Below are 25044 nucleotides of genomic sequence, written 5' to 3' on the forward strand. Positions count from 1 at the left end.
GTTTTCGTTTGGTTTTTTTTTCGTTCTGGGTTTTTTTTTTTTTGTTTTTTTTTGTTTGGGTTAGATTTATTTTGAGGTATTTCGTTTGTTTTGTTTTTTCAATAAAAATCTGTTTTCTTGAGTCAAGTCATTTGATAAAAAATCCACTTTCATTCCTTTTAATGGAATAAATATCTGGGCAACTACTATTGTGTTTGTAGACAAAAACTTGGGTACAAGTTAAGAATTGTTCACCTTTTTATTGGGGCAAATTAAAAAATTATACACTTTTTTTTAGAACTTTTCTGTCTCACTGCTAAGCTATAACACAAAATGCATTTCTGCCACTCTGTCACAGATGACTTCTATGGCACAGGTAGGTCTCTTAACTTACATAAGTCTTTGATTTTCCCAGACTAACAAAAGGAAGCAGTATTTATCATATGTGTAAGGCCAGAGGTTCAAAAGGAGTAAAGCTAAAGGAAAGGGCTAGTAAAAGCTCAGATCATCCCATCTAGCTTCTTACAGGGCTGTGGAAATAGTCAAGAACTTAAAAGGCTTTTTTATATTGAACGGATTCTGCTGCCCAGAAAGAACTTTCATGCTCATATAAGTATGAATAAGTTATCCTTTCCTGTGGTTTATTGGAGATGTCTACCAATGGGATTATAGAACCCTTGTTGGGCCAGATAAGGCATTGACCTTCCCAGGGACTGCCCAGGACACACCCCCGTGAGCATGGAACAATCTTGGTTAGGTTGATGAGAGGATGTGACCTCCTGGAGTGATGCTCCCTGTGTTGGGTGAGCTTACCTTTGACACAGGCCTGGACCTGCCCGTACCACTCCCCGCAGCTGTCACAGAGTAGCGTGAACGCTGTCTCCTTGTTGCCCATGATGTACCCCTGGGCACAAACATACAGCAGCTCATCCCCCATTTCAAAGCCAGTGTGGCCATGCAGGATGGTGTGGGGGAAAGATGGTGGGTCCCCACAGGGTTTGTCTGAAAGGTAAAAAGAGACGAGATTGTAGAGACCTTACAACAGTCTTTTAATATGGTGCTAACAGCAGTGCTGAAAGAGTTATCCTGAGCATAAACTTATACATGTCCACAGAAATCTCATCTGTTTAATGCTCTTATGCTCCTTCACAACTATTTTCAGCTGTATTTGAGGAGGTATATATTGGGCTATAACTGTGATCCAATAACCTTAAAAAGGCTTTTGTTTGGAACCTGAAAAAGTGACCTCCAAGACTGTGCTCCTAAACATGTAGGAGAAACATCTTCAGAGAGCACCCTTGCTATTTTGCAGGAGTCCACTTTTAGGGCATCATCAGCAACAGTTCAGTTGACACCAGTTCATGTCTGGTGTTTTCAATGAGCAATAGTTTTGACAGAAAAGCTTTTCTCAGTCTCCTTTCTGCAAAAGCTCAGGTTTTCCTGCTTTTGCCCTGGGGACATTCTGCAAAATCCTTCTGAGTCTCAGCTGCTGCTTTTCCCATCATCTACCCTCTTCTGACCCAAGCATAGGTAAATACATGCTTGTTTAGAAATATGATGTATTTATGTTGCCAGCTGTTTACCTTGTAGTGAAACGAAAATCCTACAATAAACATCCAGCCTCTGTGAAAGTTCCTTTGGATCAGGCTTTCAGAAATCATCTGATAGACCTGACTAACCACTTCTCAACTGGGTATGCTGAAAAAGAGCTGCCACTAATATAAGGGACATGCTACTGAAGTCAAAGCTTTGAAGTCTTTTCTCTATACTGTGCACACACACACATGCATATAAATATATATATAAATATATAAATATATATATATATACTGTCTAACACCTTCAGAACTTAGTGGGAGTCATGCACACACATTGACAGAAAAAAACAAGCTGTTGAGGCTACACAAAGCTCAGTCTATGAACAGTCTTATGGAGGTTTGGCATCTGAGGAAGTGAGGCGCAGTTAGCAGCTAATGCCTTTCCTGTGAACTGGTCAGATGAACAGAGATTGATGTGGATGAAAGGAATAAAAAATTATTTTACTGCCTCACAGGAAGGCTACAGAGCCCTGCATTTCATGTACTTTATTTATATAGCTACCTCTATTGGTACGAATGGGAGCTGTGTGTCTGCTCTGAGGGAAGTATTGATCCCAAGGTTGTATGGGACAATTATACATCAGAGGATACATCAGAGAGTATTCTTATCTACAAAGCCTTGCTTCTTGATCCTGTGGCCAGAGGAAGCATAAAAGTAACACATTAGTTAACTATGGCAAACACATTCAAAAATCACATTATAACCTTCTAGGAAAGAAGAAAGGTGGAGGGATCTTTACAGTAAAATTTGACAACAGACATGGTAACAGAATTATGAGAGCCTGAAAGAGAGATCTGGCTGGTGTTGAATAGAAAGAAAAGTAGAGATTTTAAAGACGTTCATGGACCAGCACTCTGTGGGGAACTTTTGACTCTCTTGTGACTTTGTAAGGTCATGCCTTTCCTGCAGAGCATATTGAGTGACAGCATGGACAAGCTTAAGTGAAAGCTGATATCTTGCAAAGACAAACTCAAGTTCCTACATCCATTTTGCTGCTGTCCTCTCCTGTGTAAGATGTACAGGAATTTTCTGGGTTACAGCATCTTATGGCTTCTCATCCTGCTGCAGTCTTGGTTGCTATGACAATTCCTGCTCATCCTTTTGCCAAACATGTTCTTTCTGGTACACGTACAGAAATGACACTGGCACAGCAACTCATCAAACTGAGCCACTTCTGGGGACAGGCTTCAGGTTTTTGTCTGCAGCCTTTGTACTAGGAGCTGGAAGAGCACGGGCTTATTTGTAACAACAATCTGTGCTCAGTGCTGGCATTTGGGCCATTTTCTTGCTGGAAGAGAGGAGGCAGATCTAGGCCACAAAGCGTGACAGAGGGTGTGTTGGCAGCAGCTTGTCATGTAGAGGAACAGTAGTGCTCTTTGTTAAGGCAACCACAGGGGTTGCCGGGAGTGGTGATGCTGGTAGATGAGGACTGGGCTCCTCTAGTGCTGAACTCTCGATCTGGAGCTCTGATTTTCCCCTCATCTATCCTCCCATAAACCAGCATATTTTCTCAGTGCTTGCTAAAAAATTACCCCACTGCATGGTTCCCAGTAGAAGAGCATGATCATCTTGATACTTGAGGGCCATCCAAGAGGTCCCGTGCTCTGCCTGCTTGTGTCCGAGATCACATCTCAAACCTGGGAATTTGGAATTGGTTTCTGGACATCATGACCCTTCCTGAGTTTTCTATATATTGACACTAAGGTCAATCACGTAACACAGCTCCATATGTTGATAACTGAACTCCGGTAAACAAGAGTGGATTGGGCTACAGAGCAAGACAGGACAGCACAGCACAGATATAAGAAAAATAGTTAAAGTACACAGAAGATCCTCCTGTCAGCAGCAGTTTGGCACAGACTGTCTCCTTGAGTGAAAACCACTGCTACAGTCAAGAAAGACCTTAATATACATGTGTAGAAATCAGGACAGAGTCAACCTATGAAAAATGATAGGGAATAAGTAGCAGAGCAAAGATGTAAGTGTTGAGCAAAAATATGTTAGGGCTAGTAATAGCTCTGGTTACAGACCTCTTAGAGACTCATTAACTATTTTTTACATGGGACTGAAGAGGCCTCCTGTTAATTGAGTTAGCATATTCAGTCAATTACTGTTTTTTAGGAAAAATGGCTCCTCAGAATACTGGCTTTAACTCCAAATCTTGTGTGGAAAGGAGTTTGTGACAAGTAATATCTGGCAAAGAGTTGACACACGTCACTTTAAGAACACAGCACCTCTCCTCCCCTACCTGGATTCCTCCAGAAGCATCTTTACTTGAATTACAACCTCCCATTAGTTTGTAAAGACTCTTTTTGAGATGTCTTGATAGAACGCTGCCTACAGAAAGGGCAGCCAAAACCAGTGCAGAAAAAATCAACATGAAAAAGATGCAGACTTCAGCTTCCATATCACCTGGCAGAACTGGGAATTTACTGGAATCTGTTTATCTGCAGTCGCTACTTTAACTGTGTACCACGCTCTGAAAGCTGACATGAGACATCTGCTTTGACATAAAGCATCCCCTGTTACAACCCTTCAATTCAGTAGAGTTTTTCCAGAGAGACCACTGGAATTTGTAGGATGTCATCTCGTCATTAAGAAATTAGAAAACACAACTCTTAACAGTCAGGCCTGTGAAAGAGATGAGTGAAGATGTTTGTTTTCCTTCTTGATTGCGGAGACCTGAAAGTATATGGAATTTTTCTATTTGGATAAAAGTACTGCGAAAATAGAGTACAAAAAACCAAACCTCAATTATAGCCAATGTAAGTGTTGCTTGTAAGCTACCAATGTTGGGATGCCAATACTTCTTACATTGATAGGACTTGTAAGATTTTATTAATTTAAATGACATCACCACATAGGTGGGAATTCACTGTCAGCTATATGAGAAGCTGGAAAAAAGAAAGCTGTAGCACTAAAAAAAATGAAAAATTTTATATCCACAGCAAAGCATGACAAATACAAAGAAATAGTTCAAATATTACACAAAGCAAACTGCAGTTTCATTGCTCTTGTAAAGTACATTTAATATATTTTCTGTAAAGAACACACTATTTTCTTTTTTTATACTGTTGAAAAAGGCAAACTGAAATATGTATGTAAACCATCAAGCTTTGATGGATATCTGGAGCCAGGAGTCATGTTTAAAAAAGTTTGATTTGCATTTATGCTGTACTGTACTACAAGTTGCTGCCTGTTTAGTTTTCCTGTGGTGGCAGCAAATCAAAGCCTTATGGAACAGAGATCTTACTTGTTGCCTGTAAATATCAGTGGGTGACTGAAAGAAAGAACCAGCAAAACTTGGGAGCTATTAACCAAAAGATCTTTCCGTTGCTGCATAAAAAAAAAAATAAGAAAGGGAACCAAAAGTATTATATACATATGAAATTCAACGGTATGTGGTATAACAAAAAAAGAATAAGACAGGCAGGAAAAATTCCAGCTTTCTGGTTTTCTTGCTTTATCTACTTTATACTTTGAGGCATTTTCTTACAAGCTTTGCTAGAGAATAAATACTCACTCTGTGTTACAGATCTGACTTTATGTGTGATGCTGCATATTCAGAATAGGCAGAATCTAATACACTTTTAGGTATATTTTGGCACTCAGGGCTAAGAGAGAAACTTCTGATCTCAGCACATCCTGAGCTGTTACAGAGTTGTCTTGCTGACTCTAATGGCTTCATAAAACATCACTTTACGGGAAATCAAGAAGACACATTTCTCTGTACTGTGAAAACTGCAGCTATTCTCACAACATTCATAAAATATTACAGCTACATCTTTCCTTGTCAAACACAACTCTCAGTACCAATTCCATGTAAAACAACTCTTAGCCTCAAAGGTTGTTGTGATTCTTCTGTGTATACGGAACAAAAACCATTTCAGAAACAAAACCAAAAAAAAGTCTCTCTCTCTTCAGGATTTTTATTTTCCTGATGTTGCAAGTACACCCAGAGCTCTTGCTAGCACCTGACCACTGCCCCTGCTGTTGGGGCATGCTGAAGTGTGTGCTTAAGGAATTTGACTGAACTCATTTGCATGCTAAATGTTAATTGAGTCAAGGTCAATTATAAATCAAGGCCTAAGAAGGAAATTTTTGTAATGGTCTGTACTAGAAGCTTCATGGTGGTTCGAGATGCCCTTTGCACAGTCCTAAGAACTGCAAATAGAGTTTGAAGAGCTACTATCATCAACTGAAGAAGAGAAAGCTAATATGACTCTTCCCTCTGTCCATTCTCAGCCAACCATCTCAACTCAACCAAGTCTGACAAAGAAGGAAAGCTGCTGAGTGCCTGCTCATTGTGGTGAGATGAGTTTAAAAGAGGAAAGAGCCAAAGCCAGGTGTCTTTTCCATCAGGATGGGCACATGTAGGACTCAGCTCTTACTGTTCCCACATGCAGTTCTGGCCCACTGATTAACAAACCAGCATGTTCATATCTCCAAGGCAGCCACAGCACAGCGCCCCTCTGCCCAGCCAGCCATTCCCAGACCCAGCAAGGAGCTGAGAGTGCCCTGAGGGTGGGGAGATGATGGGTAGAGGGTGAGATTGAGAAACACTGGAGAAACAATCAGATGAGTTTCATATGGGACTGCAGATTATTGGTTGGATGAATATAGAAGAAATTAAAGGGCTGGAAGAAATTAATACGGGGACATAGGTCTCAGTGTAAGAAACCCGGGATTTATCGGTTTCAACAGCGTAAAACAACTTGCCTTTTGTATTTAATACTAACGTATTTCTGTATTATAATTGAAATTGTAGTGCTTAAAAGTGATGTCCAGTTTTCTAAAAGAAAAAAATATTCATGAGGTTTCATGAATGAACAAGTCATTAATCCAGACTTAGATGTGTAGTTATGAGCCACGTGTACAAAACATCAAAACAGATATGCTATGTGTGAGGTTGTGGCACAGGGTTTGCTGTTGCTGCTTCTTACTGGGCATTTGCTAAAACTAGAAGTGGCATCCCTGAGGTGTAGGATATTGTTTCATTGGTCAACAGCTCTGTGCTGGTTTGTGTATCACTGTGTGTTATACTTGCATGTTAAAGCTATTTCCTTTCTGGACTTTGCTCTTTCCATACCAGCTACAAACTAGGCTCTGCCACACAACTTCTCTTAAGCCTTTCCATTCAAACATTGGCTCTGCATCCCAAATTTTTTCTATTTTCAAAGAAGAGGGAACCTTACAGTCATCCAGAAATGTTTCTGTGTATAAGAAATGCTTGGTGAGTGCATTGGAACGATCATCCCCTTCTGCCATCAGAAAATTCCCTGCCTTGTACAAAACAAACTGTTAAAAAAAGTGGTTGTTCTTTGTAAATGACCCGAATTTTCCCCGAATTTTAACTATGCAGTTTCTGAGTCCTATGTAGTACTCCTTTGCAGCATAACCTTGTCTGTTATGTTCTTATCTTCATCTTTACTACCCCGTTACCATGAGCAGTAACCAAATGCAAAAGGTAAACACAGCTCCTTCTCTGAGATCCAGCATCTACGTGTAAGCTCAGATGGAGCAGGTTGGGACAGACAGGGGAGCACAAGGGCACAATGGAACAATGGTGGCCAGAGCAATGATTTCAGCATCCCACAGCTGTCCCACCCACTGCAAGGTTTTTCTCGAGGGGGGAATGATGACAAAAGAGAGATTTGAAGGAAGACAATGAGAGAGTTTTGCAGATGTTTACAGGGAGCTGCTCCTATATGTGAGGAGCAGCATGGAAGAAAGCACAAAGGTGCTTGTGTGACAACATTAGCAACTGGGTGACAGAGCTGGCATTGCTCACAGCAGCACGGAGCCTGGATTTGATATCACAAGGCTTATTTGAGTGGATGGTCAAACTCTACTAAAATCGCTCTTTCTAAAAAGAATGATTTGGTACACATCAAATATGCATCACCTTTGCTACATTTCACTTCAGCTGTATTTTCATCACCGCTGCTGCCACTGTTTATTAGAATGACCCCTGTGTGGTGAACTTACTGCTTCTCAGTAAATGTCTGCTTGCCTTTGCTTTTCTTGGAAATGGGATACAAAAATTCACTACGGACATCAACAATGTGCTTCAAGTGTTCCCAAACTTCTTTACACAATCCTACCTATCAGTAACAATTTACTTTTTGCCTTCAGAATTCATCTTTGCTTGTGGGTTCCAGCATTTTAATATCAGAAAGTCAAAGCATCAACTTACATTGGAAATAGTTTGGTTTTCAGAATCATCCATGATGAATCAGAGTCCCTGGTGGGCTGGTCTATGCTTGTTAACAAATTAAAAACCCCAAAACAGCACTAAAATGGAGGCAATGGCGTTATTTGCATACAAATGTTGTATACTGATAGATATCATAGAATCATAGAATCAGCTGGCTTGGAAAGGACCTCCAAGAGCATCAAGTCCAACCCTTGATCTACTTCCGCTGTGGTTGCTAGACCATGGCACTAAGTGCCACATCCAGTCTTATCTTAAAAACCTCCAGGGATGGAGAATCCACCACCTCCCTGGGCAGCCCATTCCAATGCCTGATTACCCTCTCTGTAAAGAATTTCGTCTTGATATCCAACCTAAACCTCCCCTGGCAGAGCTTAAGACCATGCCCTCTTGTCTTACTGATAGTTGCCTGGGAGAAGAGAGCAACCCCCACCTGGCTACAACCTCCTTTCAGGTAGTTGTAGAGAGTGATGAGGTCTCCCCTGAGCCTCCTCTTCTCCAGGCTGAACAACCCCAGCTCCCTCAGCCTCTCCTCATAGGACTTCTGCTCCAGTCCCTTCACCAGCCTTGTTGCTCTTCTCTGGACCTGCTCCAGCACCTCAATATCCTTCCTGAACTGAGAGGCCCAGAACTGGACACAGTACTCCAAGTGTGGCCTCACCAGCTCTGAGTACAGGGGAATAATCACTTCCCTAGTCCTGCTGGCCACAGGACCTTCCCTGTTCCTGATACAGGCCAGGATGCCACTGGCCTTCTTGGCCATCTGGGCACACTGCTGGCTCACGTTCACCTGCCTTCAGTCCAAACTCCCAGATCCCTTTCTGCCTGGCTGCTCTCCAGCCACTCTGTGCCCAGCCTGTAGCACTGCATGGGGTTGTTGTGACCAAAGTGCAGGACCCGGCACTTGGCCTTGTTGAACTTCATCCTGTTGGAATCAGCCCAACTCTTCAGTCTGTCCAGGTCCCTCTGCAGAGCCCTCCTGCCTTCCAGCCGATTGACACTCCCCCCCCAGCTTGGTGTCATCTGCAAATTTGCTAATGGTACACTCAATCCCCTCATCCAGATCATCAATAAATATATTAAACAGAACTGGGCCCAACACTGATCCCTGGGGGACACCACTGGTGACCGGCCACCACCTGGATGCAGCACCATTCACCACCACTCTCTGGGCCCGGCCCTCTAGACAGTTCCTAACCCAGCACAGAGTGCCCCTGTCCAAGCCGTGGGCTGACAGCTTTTACAGGAGAATGCCATGGGAGACGGTGTCAAAGGTTTTGAAACAATGTGGTGTTTTGGGGCTCGAAATCACCTTGCTAAATTACATTCTGCTACAGTGCTGAGTAAGGGAGATGCTTCAGGCACGTCCATCATATTTGTGCCAGATATATTCCTTTTCATAAAGTATGTTCTGTGAACACCAAAACGGATTCTGCTGGATCAGCAGTGCTGTTTGAACTTGCTAAACTGCAGCGAAGACAAAAGATAATGCAATTTATTTGCTGTAACAATGTCTTTGCAGCAGTTGGCTCACTTAGTGAGCGATGACTATAAGGATTTATTTTTTACATTTCCTTTTTGCTTCTCCCTAGTAGAAAAAATTGAAGGCAAAACTTTTAACATTACAAGATAGCAATGACTGTGAATTATTTCAAAAGTATATCAGTGCTGACCTTCATCCTTTACACAAAAAGCACCATATTGGTCATTCTCAAAGGGATCGGTTTCAATTTTAACATCAATGGCTTTCACGCTCTGCTGTTTGCTGCCCGTCTTTCTGCATATAATTGTCCTAAAATAAAGAAGAAGAAGAAAAAAATAATCAGAAATCTTCTGGAGTTGTACATGCAGATGAAATTTGAAGATTTTTTATCAGAGTAGTCAGGCTTTAGCCTCAGCTTAACTGTTTCATAGATGGCATGTAAGAGATTAGTGTGGGAAGATCTATGAAAAGAAGCCAAAAGAGAAATAGAAATAATTAAAAAAATGTTTGTTGTGGATCATTTCAAGCCAAAGGAAGCAATAAGGAATGTTTATCTTATTATATTCTGTAATACTTCTAAATATCAGACCTAGACCCAGAGTATTTAAGGCCATATTCTTCTCTCACATTTCAGCGGTACACATTCCCACCAATAACACCTGGATAGAAATGAATGGAAAACTCAAGGTTATAATCTGAAAGATTATAAATCATTAGCATTTTACATTAAAGAACGATTAGGTTGCATATTTAACCGCTCAAAGGCTAACACAGGCAAGCTCAGAAAATTTGTCTTGGGTTCTTGGAAATAAAACTGAGGGTTTTTTAATAGTAATTTCACACATTTGTGTAAACTCCATTTCTTCTGGTTTGGTACTCAGCAGTAACTAATCCATCCTATTGCCCCTCATAGGCTTGAAAAGTTTTAAGTCTGTATTTGGTTTTACGGCCCTGTAGATGCTGAACATGAAGGAAGAGTTTATTAATTATCTCTCTTCTCTCAGCTGTGCTAGCTGCTTAAAACTAACAAATAGAAGAGAGCTTGTTGTAGAAAACACTGGTTTTACTGTTACATTAAAGGTTACAAAGGCTGGGAAAGTGAATTCAGCCCAAATTTTTGCAGCTGGATATTAATGGTGAGGGGTTTATATTTTTGTGCACAGTAGGCTTGTAGAAGTGTTGCACGGTCAGCTATTCTAGCGAGACCCAGATGAAAATGCCTTCCACAGAGGAATCCTTCCAGTCAAGGAAATGTATCATTTCGTATTGTGCAATTGTTGAACTAATGTGTCGTCAGTCCTGCACTGAATTTGAGGAATAAAAAATAAGATAAAGTAAAATAAAATAAAATAAAATACCCATTCACTGAGCACGGAAAAGATCCAATGGTAACCCAATATCTGATCATGCACTTAAATATATATAACAATTGATTTACAGAAATAGGCTGAATTATGGTTGTATAGACTATCTTCATTCCGGCATGTATTAGTTTTGAGTAGTTAAATATGCAACTTTAATGTTCTTTTAATATAAACAAACAAAAGCAACATGAAACAAGCCATTTGGTGGTGATCATGCTTATGCACCAGAATGGTTCCTACACTTCTGCTCTGGAAAACAACATGACATCATTTCCTGCTGAAAGCCCCTTTACGATTCCAAATCAAATATGTTTCTTTTGTAAGGAAAACTCCACTTGATTTTCTGGGGAGTCACTTGAAGTGAATATTGTCCATACAAGTTTTAAATCAAGTTATCTTAGAATTTAATGCATTTAAAGTCCAAGACCTCTAAGTCAGTAATTAGGCATCTAGACTTGATCTTCCAAACTGAGTTGACTGGAAGAATCAATTAGAAAATTTCTGTATGTATTCACATATTGTTCCACCAGGTCTTACGAGGTCTAAGTGAACGAGACAGTTATGCCTCCCTTCAAAAAGTGCCTTATCAACCTTAACCTTTTCAATAATTACTTGCTTAGGTCCCTGGATCACTTAGGCCTTGCAGCACCAAGTAGACAGTGATATGTCTGTAAAGAAACATGCTTTTTGTCTGCAGTTGTGTACTTTAGGCTTCAGGGTCTCTTGTCTCAAAAAAAAATCCAACTAAAAAAAAACCAAATCAAAACAACAACAACAAAAAACAACCAAAACAAAAAAAACCCCCAACAAACCAAACCAATTTTGAAGACTGTTGCCATCATAAAATTCTGGTCTCTGAAAATCAAGCCACATACATTTCTATGTTCTGTCAAGGAATAAAGTTCCTGACACTTGGAAGAATTTTTTTAAAATCTTACCTTGAAATTTCTGATTTCTAAATCCAGTTACTATATTTATATATTTAGCTTCTGCCCAAGCAGCGTAATTTTTTATCAGTTCTTCAACAAGCTAAAATGTTGTCCATGGGTGTCACATCCCTGGTGTAATCAAGTAATCCAAAACAGGACACTTGGCTCACATGTAAGATTGTGATTTAAAGAGCAAGTTTTTCTCACCTTTTTTTACAAGTTTGTAGTTGACAGATTAGCTTAGTTAGTTGATTAGCTAATTCATTTAAGAACATTTCTCAGCTGCTATCCAATCTGACTTACAAAGGTGTACCTTGCATATAGTTTCAACATTATACATAAAGAAAGGCTTTAAATTATATTAAGATTTTTACAAGAATTTCTCACTAAATTTTTTCCTACATGAAGTTGAAAAATTGCTCTTCCTGTTTATTTCTTTTTTTTTTTTCTACAGCAGACTAGACCCTGATTAATCTGCTACTTAGGAGTTTAGTTTGGATTGTTGTCGTATTAAATTTGAACTGATTAAAACTGCAAACTTTCTAAAGCAATTCTTCTGAAATGAAAGAAATCTTGTCTTGTACTCAAGACAGTGCCGGGTTAATGATTGGACTTGATTATCTCAGATATCTTTTCACACCATAATGATTCTAAAAATCTGAAGGAAAAAAATCTATTTCATATCTCTCATTCCACCTTCTCTGTCAGTAGTTTCCTACCACAAGCTCCGTCCTGCAAGCAAACATCTTCAGTAAGGTATTATTATGGCTGCTGAACTTCAAGAGTGCTCAGCATTTCTTAGTAGTGGGTCTAATGATCAGACCTGCAACGCCCTTGGCATAGAAATAGTCTCTTTGCAGTTGGTAGGACTTCAGGTATGACTAAAAATACACAATAATAGTCTCTTTTCTCTGAGTTCCTGAGGGTTTCCCTAAATCCTAAAATGCTAGCTTTTAATCTATAATTACAGTTTAAATATACAGGTACACTTTGGTCTCCATTCTAAAAGGTAGAGTTTGATGCTCTTAACTTCACTTTTCATGACTGAAAAATGGCTACCAATTCAGACTTAAACATGTTTTAAAATTTCTCCAGCAGCAGCATTGCCGTGCTGAAATAAAGAACAAAAAATTGTACAGTTTTCCTAGTCTTTTCGGCACCTTTGCTGAGAGGTTGTGTTTCTTTACTGTTTTGAATCTGTGCACTGGGGCATACATCAAGGCTGAGAGAATGTCACTTCACACTTTTTTAGGGAATACATTCACCTACAAAGCTATTCATGTAGGGAAGTTTAATTCTATTTATTGCTACTTTCATGTATTAATTGAACTCAAGTGGACTTTCTCATTACTCAGCATACAATGTCATCTGATGCTCAGAGAAATGTAATTTCCTGATTTTGTACCCTATAGTTAAGAAATAGATTAAATTTTGTCGTTCCTTCTGTGGAGATCTCCTGTGAAGGTAGAACATACTCAGAAGAAACATACTGATTCAGACTGCAGATCATTCATAATAATCTTCTGTGATACACATCTGCTTGAAACATTCATGTGTCCCTGAAAACTATCCTTACATGGCCATGAACTCACAATCTCTGTATAAAAATCAATCAATCAATCAATCAATCAATCACACACACTATCTCTATAGACCATGTAAGTACCATATACTATTCAGTAAGGTAAAAATGTACTTGGGAAAGGAGAGGGTTTTAGTGGTATTAACAGCAGTCCCTGCTCTCTGATGGAAAGTGGGAAGGTGCTTGATGGTGTCTCCTTTGTTTCCTAGACAAACTACAGAGAACCTTCTCAATCTCCTGCTACCCAGCCTAGAAGGACAACTGGTTTCATGGTTTTCCTCTCAATAGAGAAAACCAGAGACTGGAGACTCTGCACTGTGTTGAACCTCAGCTTAATTCCTGCTGTACAACACATTCATCCAAGTAAGAACAATTAACAGTCCTTCTTTTGTACCTACCTCGAAAAAAAAGATCAGAGGTTGGCCAAGCTGCTCATTGTTTTCCTGTGCCATGACTCAGATACTGCAGTTATCATGTGCACACATGAGGAGAAAATCTAACCTGCAGCACAATAAAGGATGAACCAGACTTCCCATAAGCCTTCTGCTTACTCTTGTGCTGCTTAAATTTTTTCTAATGTATTATGTGACCAATGAGTAACTGGCATATTTTGCTCTTCTCCTAATTCCTCTGTTCAAAGAAGAAAACAGCAGAAAAACTAGCATGAATAGTATTTATTTCACAATATGCCATGATATGCCATTATATAATATGTACTAATAAATATGCCATGATGATATGCTTGAACTGCAGTAAAGATACCTAATTTAGTATATTGTATGTATGTCTAATAAAGGTATTTTTAATAGACATATAGTATTTTTATATAAATTTTGTTTGTAGTAGTATCCACAGCTACTTCATTTCTAAGATAATTACAAGGCAATACTTGAAAATTTTTCAGTAAGCCCAAGTTAAAACATATGGAGTTAACAGCTGAGTTTATATGACAAAGCGTGATCCATCAGCACAGAAATCAGTAGGTGGGACTGGGATTTTTTTGTAGTCACTACTTTATCTGCCAGTTGATTGTAAGTTTTGTAGTCTTAGTCAATAAATTCACTGAACTGAGTCAGAATGGTCTTATGACATTTATTCATAGTAGTATGAACTTGCATATGAATATATTCATGCAGAAGAACATCACCAATGTGTTAGCTGAGGCACTGTGGAGGTCTGGTTCACAGCATACTATAACTATAACAAACCTTCCCCTAATTAGAAAGTTAATAACTTCATCACTTTTCTTAATTAAGATAAATCTTTTACATTTGCTAATTTTTTTCACAGGTCAGCTTTACCATTTGTGTTTCAGTAATGAGGTAACAGAAAGAAAAACCAAACAGTAGTATGGAAGCCAGACCAGGGGATTTTTATTCTTAGTCTTTCCGTTCTGTAGTTTGGGAAACTGCAAATTAGAAAGCTGGCTCTGATGAGGAATAAAATATATATGACATGTTCACGATTACCAAAGGGAAGAAAATTTCCCTGAAAAGTCGTGAAGGGGAGCACAGGTGGGCTTTGGAAAGTCCATTGACTGGGAACTATAGAGGCTAATTTTGGCTGGATGGGATCCAAAGAAAGTAGCTGCTAAGTGTGACATGAAGAGACATTCCAACAGCAATACTGCCACTGGAAATGTCAAAAGGAGGTCTTACCAAGGCAGAACCAATATCCTTTAGATTCTTAAAAATATACACCAAAATGCAGCCTTTTGTGCTTAAAATTGTACATATGACTACTGAAATAGTGAGGTCTCTGTTCATTAAATAAATATGGCCCATTCATGCAGATTTTTATACTGTAGCCTAGTATGAAAGATTTTATATAGCCATTTTACTCTAATATCACTAGGTACATATAATTTGAGCATTCTTAGTGCATGAAAAGGAGACTCATGTTGCTTCCTGGCCTGGACTAGTTGGATGCTCAAAGACACATCACTAGAAAATTGGTTTTACCCAATTTCATTTTATGGGTTTCAGTTTAATCCATGGCTTTCATAACAGATGTTACTGATTGGTTATCAAAAGGTTTAAAAATACAATAATATTTTCTGAATACTATTAATTTATAAAGAAGCTCAATTCTCAAAGAAAAAGCTTTCAGATAGGACAAAGCATTACAGAGATTCTAAAAAAAAAAGACAAAATGGATGAACTTCTTTTGCAAATTAGAAAATCAACCTCATTAGAACTACCTGACAACTTAAAACTCTGGTACTAGCTACTCTTGTGCATTTGCAAAGAGTAAGTATATCCCCTTTCTGATTTCATTTTGCTCAGATAAACTGATGACCTTTAATCACATTTGATAAGAGAGGGGCTTTTTTTGGGCTAATCCTAGTCTGAGTTCAGACCTGAGGTTGGATGCCGAGAATTACACTGCACTATTGGACGTAGTGTCTCACTGGTGCCTGATTCAAGCCCTTCAGTATTGCCCCCTCTCTCTTGGATGTCTTTTAGGAGGACTGCATTTATTTTTCTCACAAATTTTATGTGAGTTATTTTATTTTACAACAGCCTCACTGCAGTCCTGTATTCTGTGACTACACTCAGCTCTTTCTCCTACTCTGCCTTTTCCAGATGAATTGCTAGTTAAAGGCAAAAATTCCTATCAGTTTTCACACCATACTTTTGCATTGCACTCCATTTCTGTTACTCCATCTCTGAAGTCAAGCTTACCTTCCTGCTCAATATTGTGATTTTCCTTGGTCTTAAGACTGATTTCTAACCTTCTGGCATTAATTAATTCCACAAGTGAACCCCTACATTTTGTGTCAAAGTTTGCTAAACTTTTGCTAAATCCCTCAGAGTTTGTTGAAAAAAACCCCTCCCAGTAAAAACACAATTTCAGGGTGCAAGTTACATGTGAGTAAATAGCAACTCCGAGGACTATGATGCTACAGTTTAGCAGATGGGGGTTTGGGTGATTGTCCTAGAAAATACATCCAAAATATATACTTTCTTTTTTTATTATGCTTTTCCTCAAAAAATACATTTTCTAAAAAATTCTTCAGTTATTGGGCTGTGTGTATTCCAAGAACTGTGGCTTTGCCCATGCTGTCTTCCCAGGCTGTGCTAAGAAAAGACCTGCTTCCCACCTCCCTAAGCTGATGCAAAGTGGCTCATGTCCACATTGCTCAGTGACATCATTCCTTGGAGTAAACTGGTCAAGTCCAGACCTTGACTGAGCTTTATGTAGAAATCCCTTTTCCTGAAATACAATTACTTTGTATAAGACTTTCTGAGATGGCTGACAAGAAACAACGAGAAGACAAAGTCTAGCCGAGTGTGACACCAGCCGAGAGCTGTGGGACCGAAGGTTGTGACATGAAGGCATTTTGGAGTACAAGACCTCCTCAGACAGTTTCATAAGCAACTTTAGCATTTTGAATTAGACCGTGTCCTGTCAGCTATGTCTGGATTTTTCTGTTGAAAGGAATTACTTGACCTGCATCAAACACATCTGGGAGCAAATTCATAGGTGTTATCATCAGACAGCAGAGCACAGCCTTGAAATAAAACAAAGAGCTTGCCAAATTGATGTATCACTAGGACTGCTTCTCTGCAAATAAGCCACTGGGGCTGTTTTAGCATATACACTGGGATGAATTTCAAGGGACCCACAAGTCCAAGGGTTTACACACATGGATGAGAAGACTGGTAAGGTCAGCAAGTAACCCTTTGTTTCATTCCCTGGATATTGCTTTTTTCCCAAGAAATGTGCTTTTATTACCCTACTGTCAGGTGCTGGGCAAGTCCTGTGCAGTAGGCAGAAAAAGAAGGAGGTAGTTTTGTGAAATGCCATTTCTGAGTGTTATTATTACATTTAGCACTGGTGTCATCTGCAATGAGGGCCCTGTTGTGTTTAACACTGTAGAAGCATTCAATACGAGTCAGGGCAAAACCCAAAGAGCTAACAAAAGGAAGGAAAAATAGAGATGAAGTAATTTTCCTAGCAGCAAACATCTGGTCTGTGGTCAGCCAAGAAAAGAACTCCAGCCTTCTGACTTCCACAGCAAAGCTTATTCTAGCTGATTCTGCTTGCTCACTCCAGAGTTATCCCCTCTGAAATAAATCCCCCAGGGACTGGGTAGGAACCAGCCCAGAGCAATTTCATGCAAGGGAACAGGTTGACAGCCCTGTAGGAGGTCTATCATAGAACTGAAATTCTATGCAGAAATTCAAAGCTGTCATAGAGGGGATACATGGCTTCATTCTCTTGTAGGCAAATAAGGAACAGGATAGGGAATAGGACAGCTTCAGCTTTTCAGTCCTAGGAAAGCAATGGAAATGAGTAAATTTGCTATGAATATATTAATACAAGCTGTTGAGGATGTTTAACAATTTCTAAAATAAATAGCTGCTTTCTAACATTCTGTGCACAGGGTTGATCGTAAGACCAATCATGTCGTGTTCACTTTCCAAATTTCGAAAACCCCACAGAAGAATATAAGACCCTACAAGACACACTGCCCAAGTTTTCCAGTATGACATCTAAATTCAAAAGATAGCAGTGAGAGCCGTTCAGAGAACTCTGCCACCTTTTTTCCATTTATATTTTGGCAGATTACTTGATGGTTTTACTGACTCACTTGTCTGACATGCAAGTAAGTCATAAGAGTGTCATTTTCAGTATAAATAGCTATTAGGGCTCATCTGACAAATGAGACTTGCCTAACGACATTTCATTTCCTGAAATGCAACAATGTGTAATAATAATAAGTTACACATGTCAGGACTGACTTGTAAACGACTTACTTCTGGGCTGCTGGAAGAAGTTACCTCTGACAACTTTGTCAATGGCTCTTCTCGAAAAGTTCCCAAGTCCTTGGACCTGCCAGTGACTTGTCTGTGCAAAGAGCCCTGAGCTCTGAATTGGGTTGGTATGAACAACTGAAAGTGGAAGACAAAACATCCCCTTATGCCTGCGAAAGAGGTTCTGTCTCAGGCTGCTCAAACCACAAAACCACCCAGTTTATTGTGTCTCTGGATTTGCTGGCAAGGATCTATTTGTTTAAGCAATTTCCATTCTACATCAGTTGAAATGAATCATATTTGTCAAGACCTGCTGCTTGGGGTAGCCTAGTTTGCAGGGACTGAAGTGGGTTAGAGAGTGCAACACAAGCATCTCCATCAGAAGATAGGTGGATATCTTCTTCCACGAGCATCAGTCTCTGCAGAACAATGTTTTTAACACCCTAACATAGCTGGTGGCCCACCCTGTTCACTTCTGACTTAAAACAGACCAGATACGAGCACATCTACCTGCACGGTTGAGGAGGGAACAGTCCCTTCAGTGGGTCAGTAAGAAGTAGCTTGGAGTGAGCTGGGTGGTCACTCAAGAGAACAGAAGGTGTTCCATTATAATCTTGAAAACTTTGCATGCTTACATATGGATCCACATTTACACACAAGTAATCAGAAATTAATTTGACAGTCAGCCAAACTGGACTGGTTCTTTAGACCAAATTCTCATCTTTGCCCATATAAGATGTATAGCCCAGAGAGCAGGCAATATAAACACACTCACACTGACTCAGTGATGAGCCTAAGTCATAAGAGAAAAAACTCCCACAGGTTTCCAGGACTTGATTTGGCCATAAAAATAATAGTAAGGACACAACAACCAACAGTGATGGATATATTTACTTGGAGTGGGATTGTGATTATTCCCTAAAACCATAAAATAGCCATCAGAAGTGAACAAATCACTGACTTGTACAAAATGTGAAAAATGGATCTAGCAGGGAAAAAGTCTTTACATGTCTGCTAGAGCTCCTGTTCAGTTTTAAGTCTAAGTGGTGAAAGGAGGGCAGAAGCATGTAAGAAAATCTGCAACACTATAATGACTTCACTCACATAATTTGTTTGTGTTTACTTCTACTGCCAATGTCTAATCCATTTTTCCTCAGGAGAAAGATTGGGATACATTCCAGGCACCAAATAAACAAACCAAACTTCATTCTTTCTGAAATAGGGAACATCTTTTATCATATTCCCTCCTATTCATCTCCTTTCTGATGCACACAGTCCAAAAGGATATGGGAGAATATTAGACTAAAGCTCTGTGATCTGCACTGGATGCCAGTCAGCTGCTGGCAGGATTCCAAGATTTTTAATCCAACCTATAAAGTCCTGAACAGTTGTGGCCCTGGCAAAGTGGGGGAGGTCCCTTCTCATTCAAAGATGTGGAGGTCCATCTAGATAAATAACACAAGGCATGCCCAAAGAACAGTCCTTTATTTTGAAAATAATTTCCCCTACTTCTCTAACCTCTGGGCATGCTGTGAAACCTGCTTTCCCCTCTCTGTGTTAAATCAGAGTGTGGATTGAGGCTTTTCTGTGTATCAGCTATCCTCTGTTCTTGCTGTCATGTTTCCATTTATCAAGTAAATGCCAGAAGTATTGAATAGGTAAATTTTTAAAACTAAATAATTCTGTAAAATATTTTGAGTTCTTAATAGCTTTTCCATTCGTTTTATCATTCTTGAGCCATTTTCTTTGAGACTCTTTAGTACCTTTCCTAAGACGCAGTAACAACAATACATATAAATTTTCCAAAGGAGGCTTTTACACTGACCTATTTGTATATGTTTTTTCTTCATATTCTCCATTCCATCCCATAAGTACTCTAGCAACTTCTTTGTTTGCTTGTTTGTTTGTCAGTTTTTACTACAGCTGCAGTCTGACAGTGGTTTTCTTTGTGCTATCCATAGTGATGTCCTCACATCTTTGGTGGACTGACAGAGGTAAATCAGAACTCTATTTTCAAGTAGATTGCACGTTTCCCCTGTATGTATTATCATTGATTTCCATTTGGAATAATTTTGCCTGTTCACCTAAATCCCTCTATAAATCTCTATATTCAACTTGAACTTGTTCAACTTGAACAACTTTGTCCCTCTTGCATACTTTGCACTCGATGGCTCATTTCTTTCTCCAGAGCTGCATTAACTATCAATGAAACCAGTATAGCCTTTTTAGGCATTATACAGTTTCTACTTTTCCCCAGAGTCAAAAATATCCAGTTCAATGAACCAAGTAACATACTTGCTGGTGCTTGCCCAGCCATGGGTAAAATAGCCCCAGAGTATAAAATTCCAGCTCCACAGAACTTCTCTCTGGTGAAGCTCTCCAGTGAAGGTCAGATATGGTGAATGCACAGCAATGGTGTGCTGATGTGCCCCCACAATGTTCTTTCTGATAAATAGTTTAGAGATTTCCATACTAAGGACAGCTTACTGGAGGAATGTGTATGGCAAGTTGGAAGGGATGAACAATCTTCCTTTCCTTCCCATTAGTATGATGTGTTTTTATCACTGTACACAGTTTTGGTATTGAGGATATTCAGGGGTAGGTCCACAGCTCGTCTATTAATAGTTGTGACTCCTGTGCCTGCAGTAATTAATTCAGGATCTCACTGGACTAACTAGTGGTATTGCTTAGATAAAAAGGGGCTAGCTGTCTCCTACTTGTCATCATTCCTCACTTCCAGAATACAGAAGTTACATAAAAGACCCTGCCTACAACTTTGCCATGAACTTCTTAGAGTTATATAGTTTTCCTGGGTCTTTAGCCTGTGTAACATGTCAGCAACTGTCTTAAGAAAAAAATGTTTAGGGTTTAGATCACTGTCTTATATACTGAGAGATTTCTGGATTTTTTTTTTAAAGACCAAAATTGCATACAAATTTTCAAATGATTTTTCACCTGGGAAAAATGAGAATCACTGAAAATAGTTGCTTTTGCTTGAAATTGTTTAAGTACCGCCTTTCATTTAGTAGCAGCAATTTTTTGTCCTTTGGGAATTTTATCGCTAAAAATACAGAAATACCGATGCTTGCTTAAGTGACTGATAACTGTCACAAAATCCAATAACACGCTAAAGTTTGGGAACTTGGAAACAGTATTTTGATAAAACAAAACTTCATCACCATTGAACATTGACAATAGATTAGATATACTCCTGGGAATATATCTACCTTTTCCTGTATGGTCCCAGCTTCAGGGACATGAAACATTCATGCCATGGTTTGATCCCTTTGTCAACTATGAAGCCTGTCTACCTGTTCCTGAGGCATGCTGTGAAGACTTTAATTTTGGAACAGACTGGACAGTTAGGATGTAAGTGCTTGGGCCAGTGCGTGGCATATAGCCAGTTCAGTGCAAGACTGGAATGAGATAGGTTGAGTTTGGGAAGCCCTTATCAGCCACAGCAGAGTGGTACTGTGTCAGGGCCATACTGCTTCTGGCACGTAGCTGCACCTGTGTGGACATATGTTCTCAAAATTTTGAATTCCACTGATAGTAGTTGGGACCTCTGGAGTGCTTATGAAGGCTGACTGTAGCCGCGTGAAACTATGATCAATAGAGGGAATTGGTTTCCACCACAGGACACCTCTACATTCCTCTTTTAAATTGGTTCATGGAGGGGGCTGTGTCAGGCCATCACACCTTGCAACATTATCTGTAATGCGAGGCAAAGTTCAGCCTAGTGCTAAGCCACCTGAGCTGCCCAAGTCCCCTGAGCTGCCTCAAACACATTGAGGGACAGTATCAGTTCCCTGGTGGGCTCTCTCAACAAACTCTATACCACACGTGCGTTATCATATCTAAGTGCACCTAAAGCTGTACCCATCTGAACGTGCCTATTGTCTGTTCAGGCATAGGTCGATACCTAAGACAGATACATGATTTCCATGAGGAATTCAACTTGCTGAGCTTCTTAAACGGTGGAGAATAACAGAGTCAGTGAGACCACTGACGCTAACTGCAGCACTGTGCCCTCAACCTGCAAGCTTATTTAGGGCTCAGCACGCCACTACAGGCCAAGAAAACAGGAACCACAGTGATGTAATTCAGAAGGAAAGAAGAGGAAACTGCTTCAAATCTGTTAAATATATAATCTGAGACTGATGAAGATTTGTGTGCTTGCAACATTAGCTGTAAAAAATTAATTCTTGGGGGGACAGCAGCATATTTCACTATATGTCATGGTGCTTGAATTGTGGGCAGTTTTTCAGTTATATTCTTAGTCAAGGAGGAAAAACTTGTCATTCATACTTCTCAGAAAGTGTTATGCTGTTGTCCTTACCCGGCAGAGCCACTGGCGAGCCATCCTGTGGTGCAGCCAGCAAAAGAACAGTCCAGAACAGCCCTTTTCAGTTCTTCTGCAGTTGCTAAGCGAGCGCTCAGGTCAACACAAGCTTTCTCAGCTTCAGCTAAATCCAGACCCTGAGAGTTGTTCTTGGACTCAAGTGCAAACACTTTCCCTGCAACACCAAGAAAGGACATGCCATTCGTCATGGAATTATGCTCAATACATATTCAACAGAAATATTGCAAATTATCACCGAATAAAGTCTCCATGCTTTTACTAAGTTTATTTTAATGGGCAACCTACCTTTTGAAATGGGTAATTTTATCAAGACTGTAAGTATCTTTGTGTTAGCTTTTCTTTTAATTTTGTTCAACAACAGAAAACCAAGTGTGGCTAAGCCCCTACTGATTCCTAGCTCATAGGAGAAGCTTGTCTTGCTCTGTAGGTGTGTGCATAAGATCTGGAGAAAAAAAGCATGACACTCTCTCATATGCACATATATAGTCAAAGTCAGAACATCTCTTGTAGGCTACTAACACTGGAATTCATTGCTAAACATTTTACAGTTACTTTATAACAGCTACACCTATAAAGTAAGCCCATTCTTAAAAGCTAGTATTGCAACCCAGTCTCCCATGTAGAAATAGATTTATATTTATACTTTCTCTAAAATCAAAATTATATCAGTATATGACAACTTGAGTCTAAATACAAACTACTTTTTTATTATGTCTTTTTAAAAAGACAGATAAAATTTTTTCTTAATGGATGGCTTTTTTTTTTTTTTAATTATCATGAGAACATGTTTAGCATAACAATTTTTTGGTGTTATCTATATGTTCAGTTTGGTTTATTTTACTTTTATTTATCTAACACCATGAAAGGTGTATGGGTGAAAGTTAGAGGTTTTGGCAACTGGGAACAAGGCAATTGTGTTTTTGGCAATGACACTTGAGCAGTTACTGGGTTATGGAATAAACGTATTATCTGGGTGTCTCCAGAAAAAGAAACAAACAATGAGGCAGTTTACAGTGCTGACAGTAGAGTTGCCATACCTATCTTCTTTCTGATGATATATAAATCAGAATAACTTCTAAATTGCAAAGATACGGATTGAATTTGCTTGTAGGTGCAGGAAGAAAATTTTTAAGCACTGTTCATTCAGTAAATGCCTGGAAACACTTACTTATGTCTCATTTCCAAAGTGGATTAGCGGTAGCGATTATAGGAATGCATAGCTTCCAGCACATACTGAGTGTTCACTATGTAGTTAGCTTCACACTCACAGGATGTATTGACCAATATTAGGAGTCCTTCAGACTGATTCTGCCTGATTCTGTACCAAGTGCCACCCCCACCACATATTATTTTGATAAATTGATAAATCTAAGTCTAATCCTTAATACAGGGAACTTACACAGGGTAGGTCTGTCCCTGAGAGCTTTCTGTTCTCACCTGTGCACAGCTGAACCCACTGGAAGAATAATAGTCTTACATCAAAAAATGTAAGGTTTCTCTCAAGTAAACATGGGGTTTGTGTTTACATTATTTAGCAAGTGCAGATGGGTACTGACGAAAATTCCTGCTTTGATGGGAATTCTACATGTGCACAGTAAGAAATCATTCCGACTTGGACAGATGGTAATTTAAATAGGCAGGGCAAACAGATATGAGAAGGAATAGAAATTCAGAGTTCCCAGAGTGATTTTCTCAGGCAGTTAACAGTAGTTGACCAAGGAATACAACCAGAAGCCCAGATCAGTATCCTAACCAGTAGACTACATTGTCTCTTCATTCTCAACTGCAATCAGTATCATGAACTGTAATCAGAATAGGGGAATTTACACAAAGTAGTGAAAGAAGCAAGCCTCTACATTCCTAAGTACACAAACATCAGGTTTCTTTGCAAAATATCCCAAATAATGCCCATGACACTAATGTCACAGATCCTGTTTCTAAAGCCATGAACAGACTAGTGAAGTATGCATGGCCGAGGGAGAGAGATAGTATAAGCAGAAAGATGATCATTTTAAACAACCATTCCAAGGTTGTGAAACAGCTTTGTTCCTAAAGGAAATCAGAGATCAAATGTAATGCTTTGCTGAGGCTTTGTCCCAGTTAAAAAATTCTACATTCTAAAAACATTCACATTCTACATTTCACCACTTGACCGTCAGGATTGAGATGTGTCATTAAAGACATATAGGGTAAATTTGCATAGTATCTGATGTAAATCATCAATGTTAGTTTGACATGGCAGTAACCTTTATTTTCCAGCTATTAGTATTTCAATTAGAAGACTTAAACAAAGGAAAATGATTAAGCAGGTAGTTCCATTCAGATACAATCAGAAGAAATTGAGTTAATAATTTAGTCTTTTCAATAATAAGCAACAATTACATTTTCAGAGGAGTTTAGATATCCAAGACAGAGGCTGAGACAGCTTTCCCTAACTGCTTTTATGTGTTTGCTAGTGCTTACTACTAGCAAACTACTTCTTATTAGAACCTATGAAGATGCTGATTCAAAACAGAGTCTTGTCATTTGTAAAGCTATCTGGGATGTTCAAATTATATACACAAGTGGATTTTAGGGTAAGCTAGGAAAGATGTGCTGGTTGGGAAAATTACAGTGAGCTGCTTTATAGGAAATTCTGGTTAGCCAGAAGTGGATAAAGAAGGCTGACCTGCTTAACAGATCAAACTGTAAATCTTCTCCAAAGTTTTAGAAGCTCTGTGGCCATCTGCCCAGTTTTAAAGATTTGTCCTCTGGTTTTGTCTAATTTCTCA

The 25044-nt window shown here is 39.3% G+C and overlaps 1 protein-coding gene across 1 annotated transcript in view; it reads right to left on the reverse strand.

The window, feature by feature from the left end:
- The window catches only part of SUSD5 (sushi domain containing 5), a 42252-nt gene that overhangs the window by 11565 nt on the left and 5643 nt on the right, over positions 1-25044 (reverse strand). The window contains exons 2-4 of the mRNA XM_064668984.1: positions 22250-22427; positions 9466-9584; positions 793-981 (exon numbers count right to left, since the gene is read on the reverse strand). Of these exons, the coding sequence (XP_064525054.1) occupies positions 793-981; positions 9466-9584; positions 22250-22427 (486 nt within the window). The remainder of the gene's footprint in view (positions 1-792; positions 982-9465; positions 9585-22249; positions 22428-25044) is intronic.

The sequence above is a fragment of the Pseudopipra pipra genome, chromosome 1 (genome assembly GCF_036250125.1).
Source record: "Pseudopipra pipra isolate bDixPip1 chromosome 1, bDixPip1.hap1, whole genome shotgun sequence".
NCBI classification, from domain to species: Eukaryota; Metazoa; Chordata; class Aves; order Passeriformes; family Pipridae; genus Pseudopipra; species Pseudopipra pipra.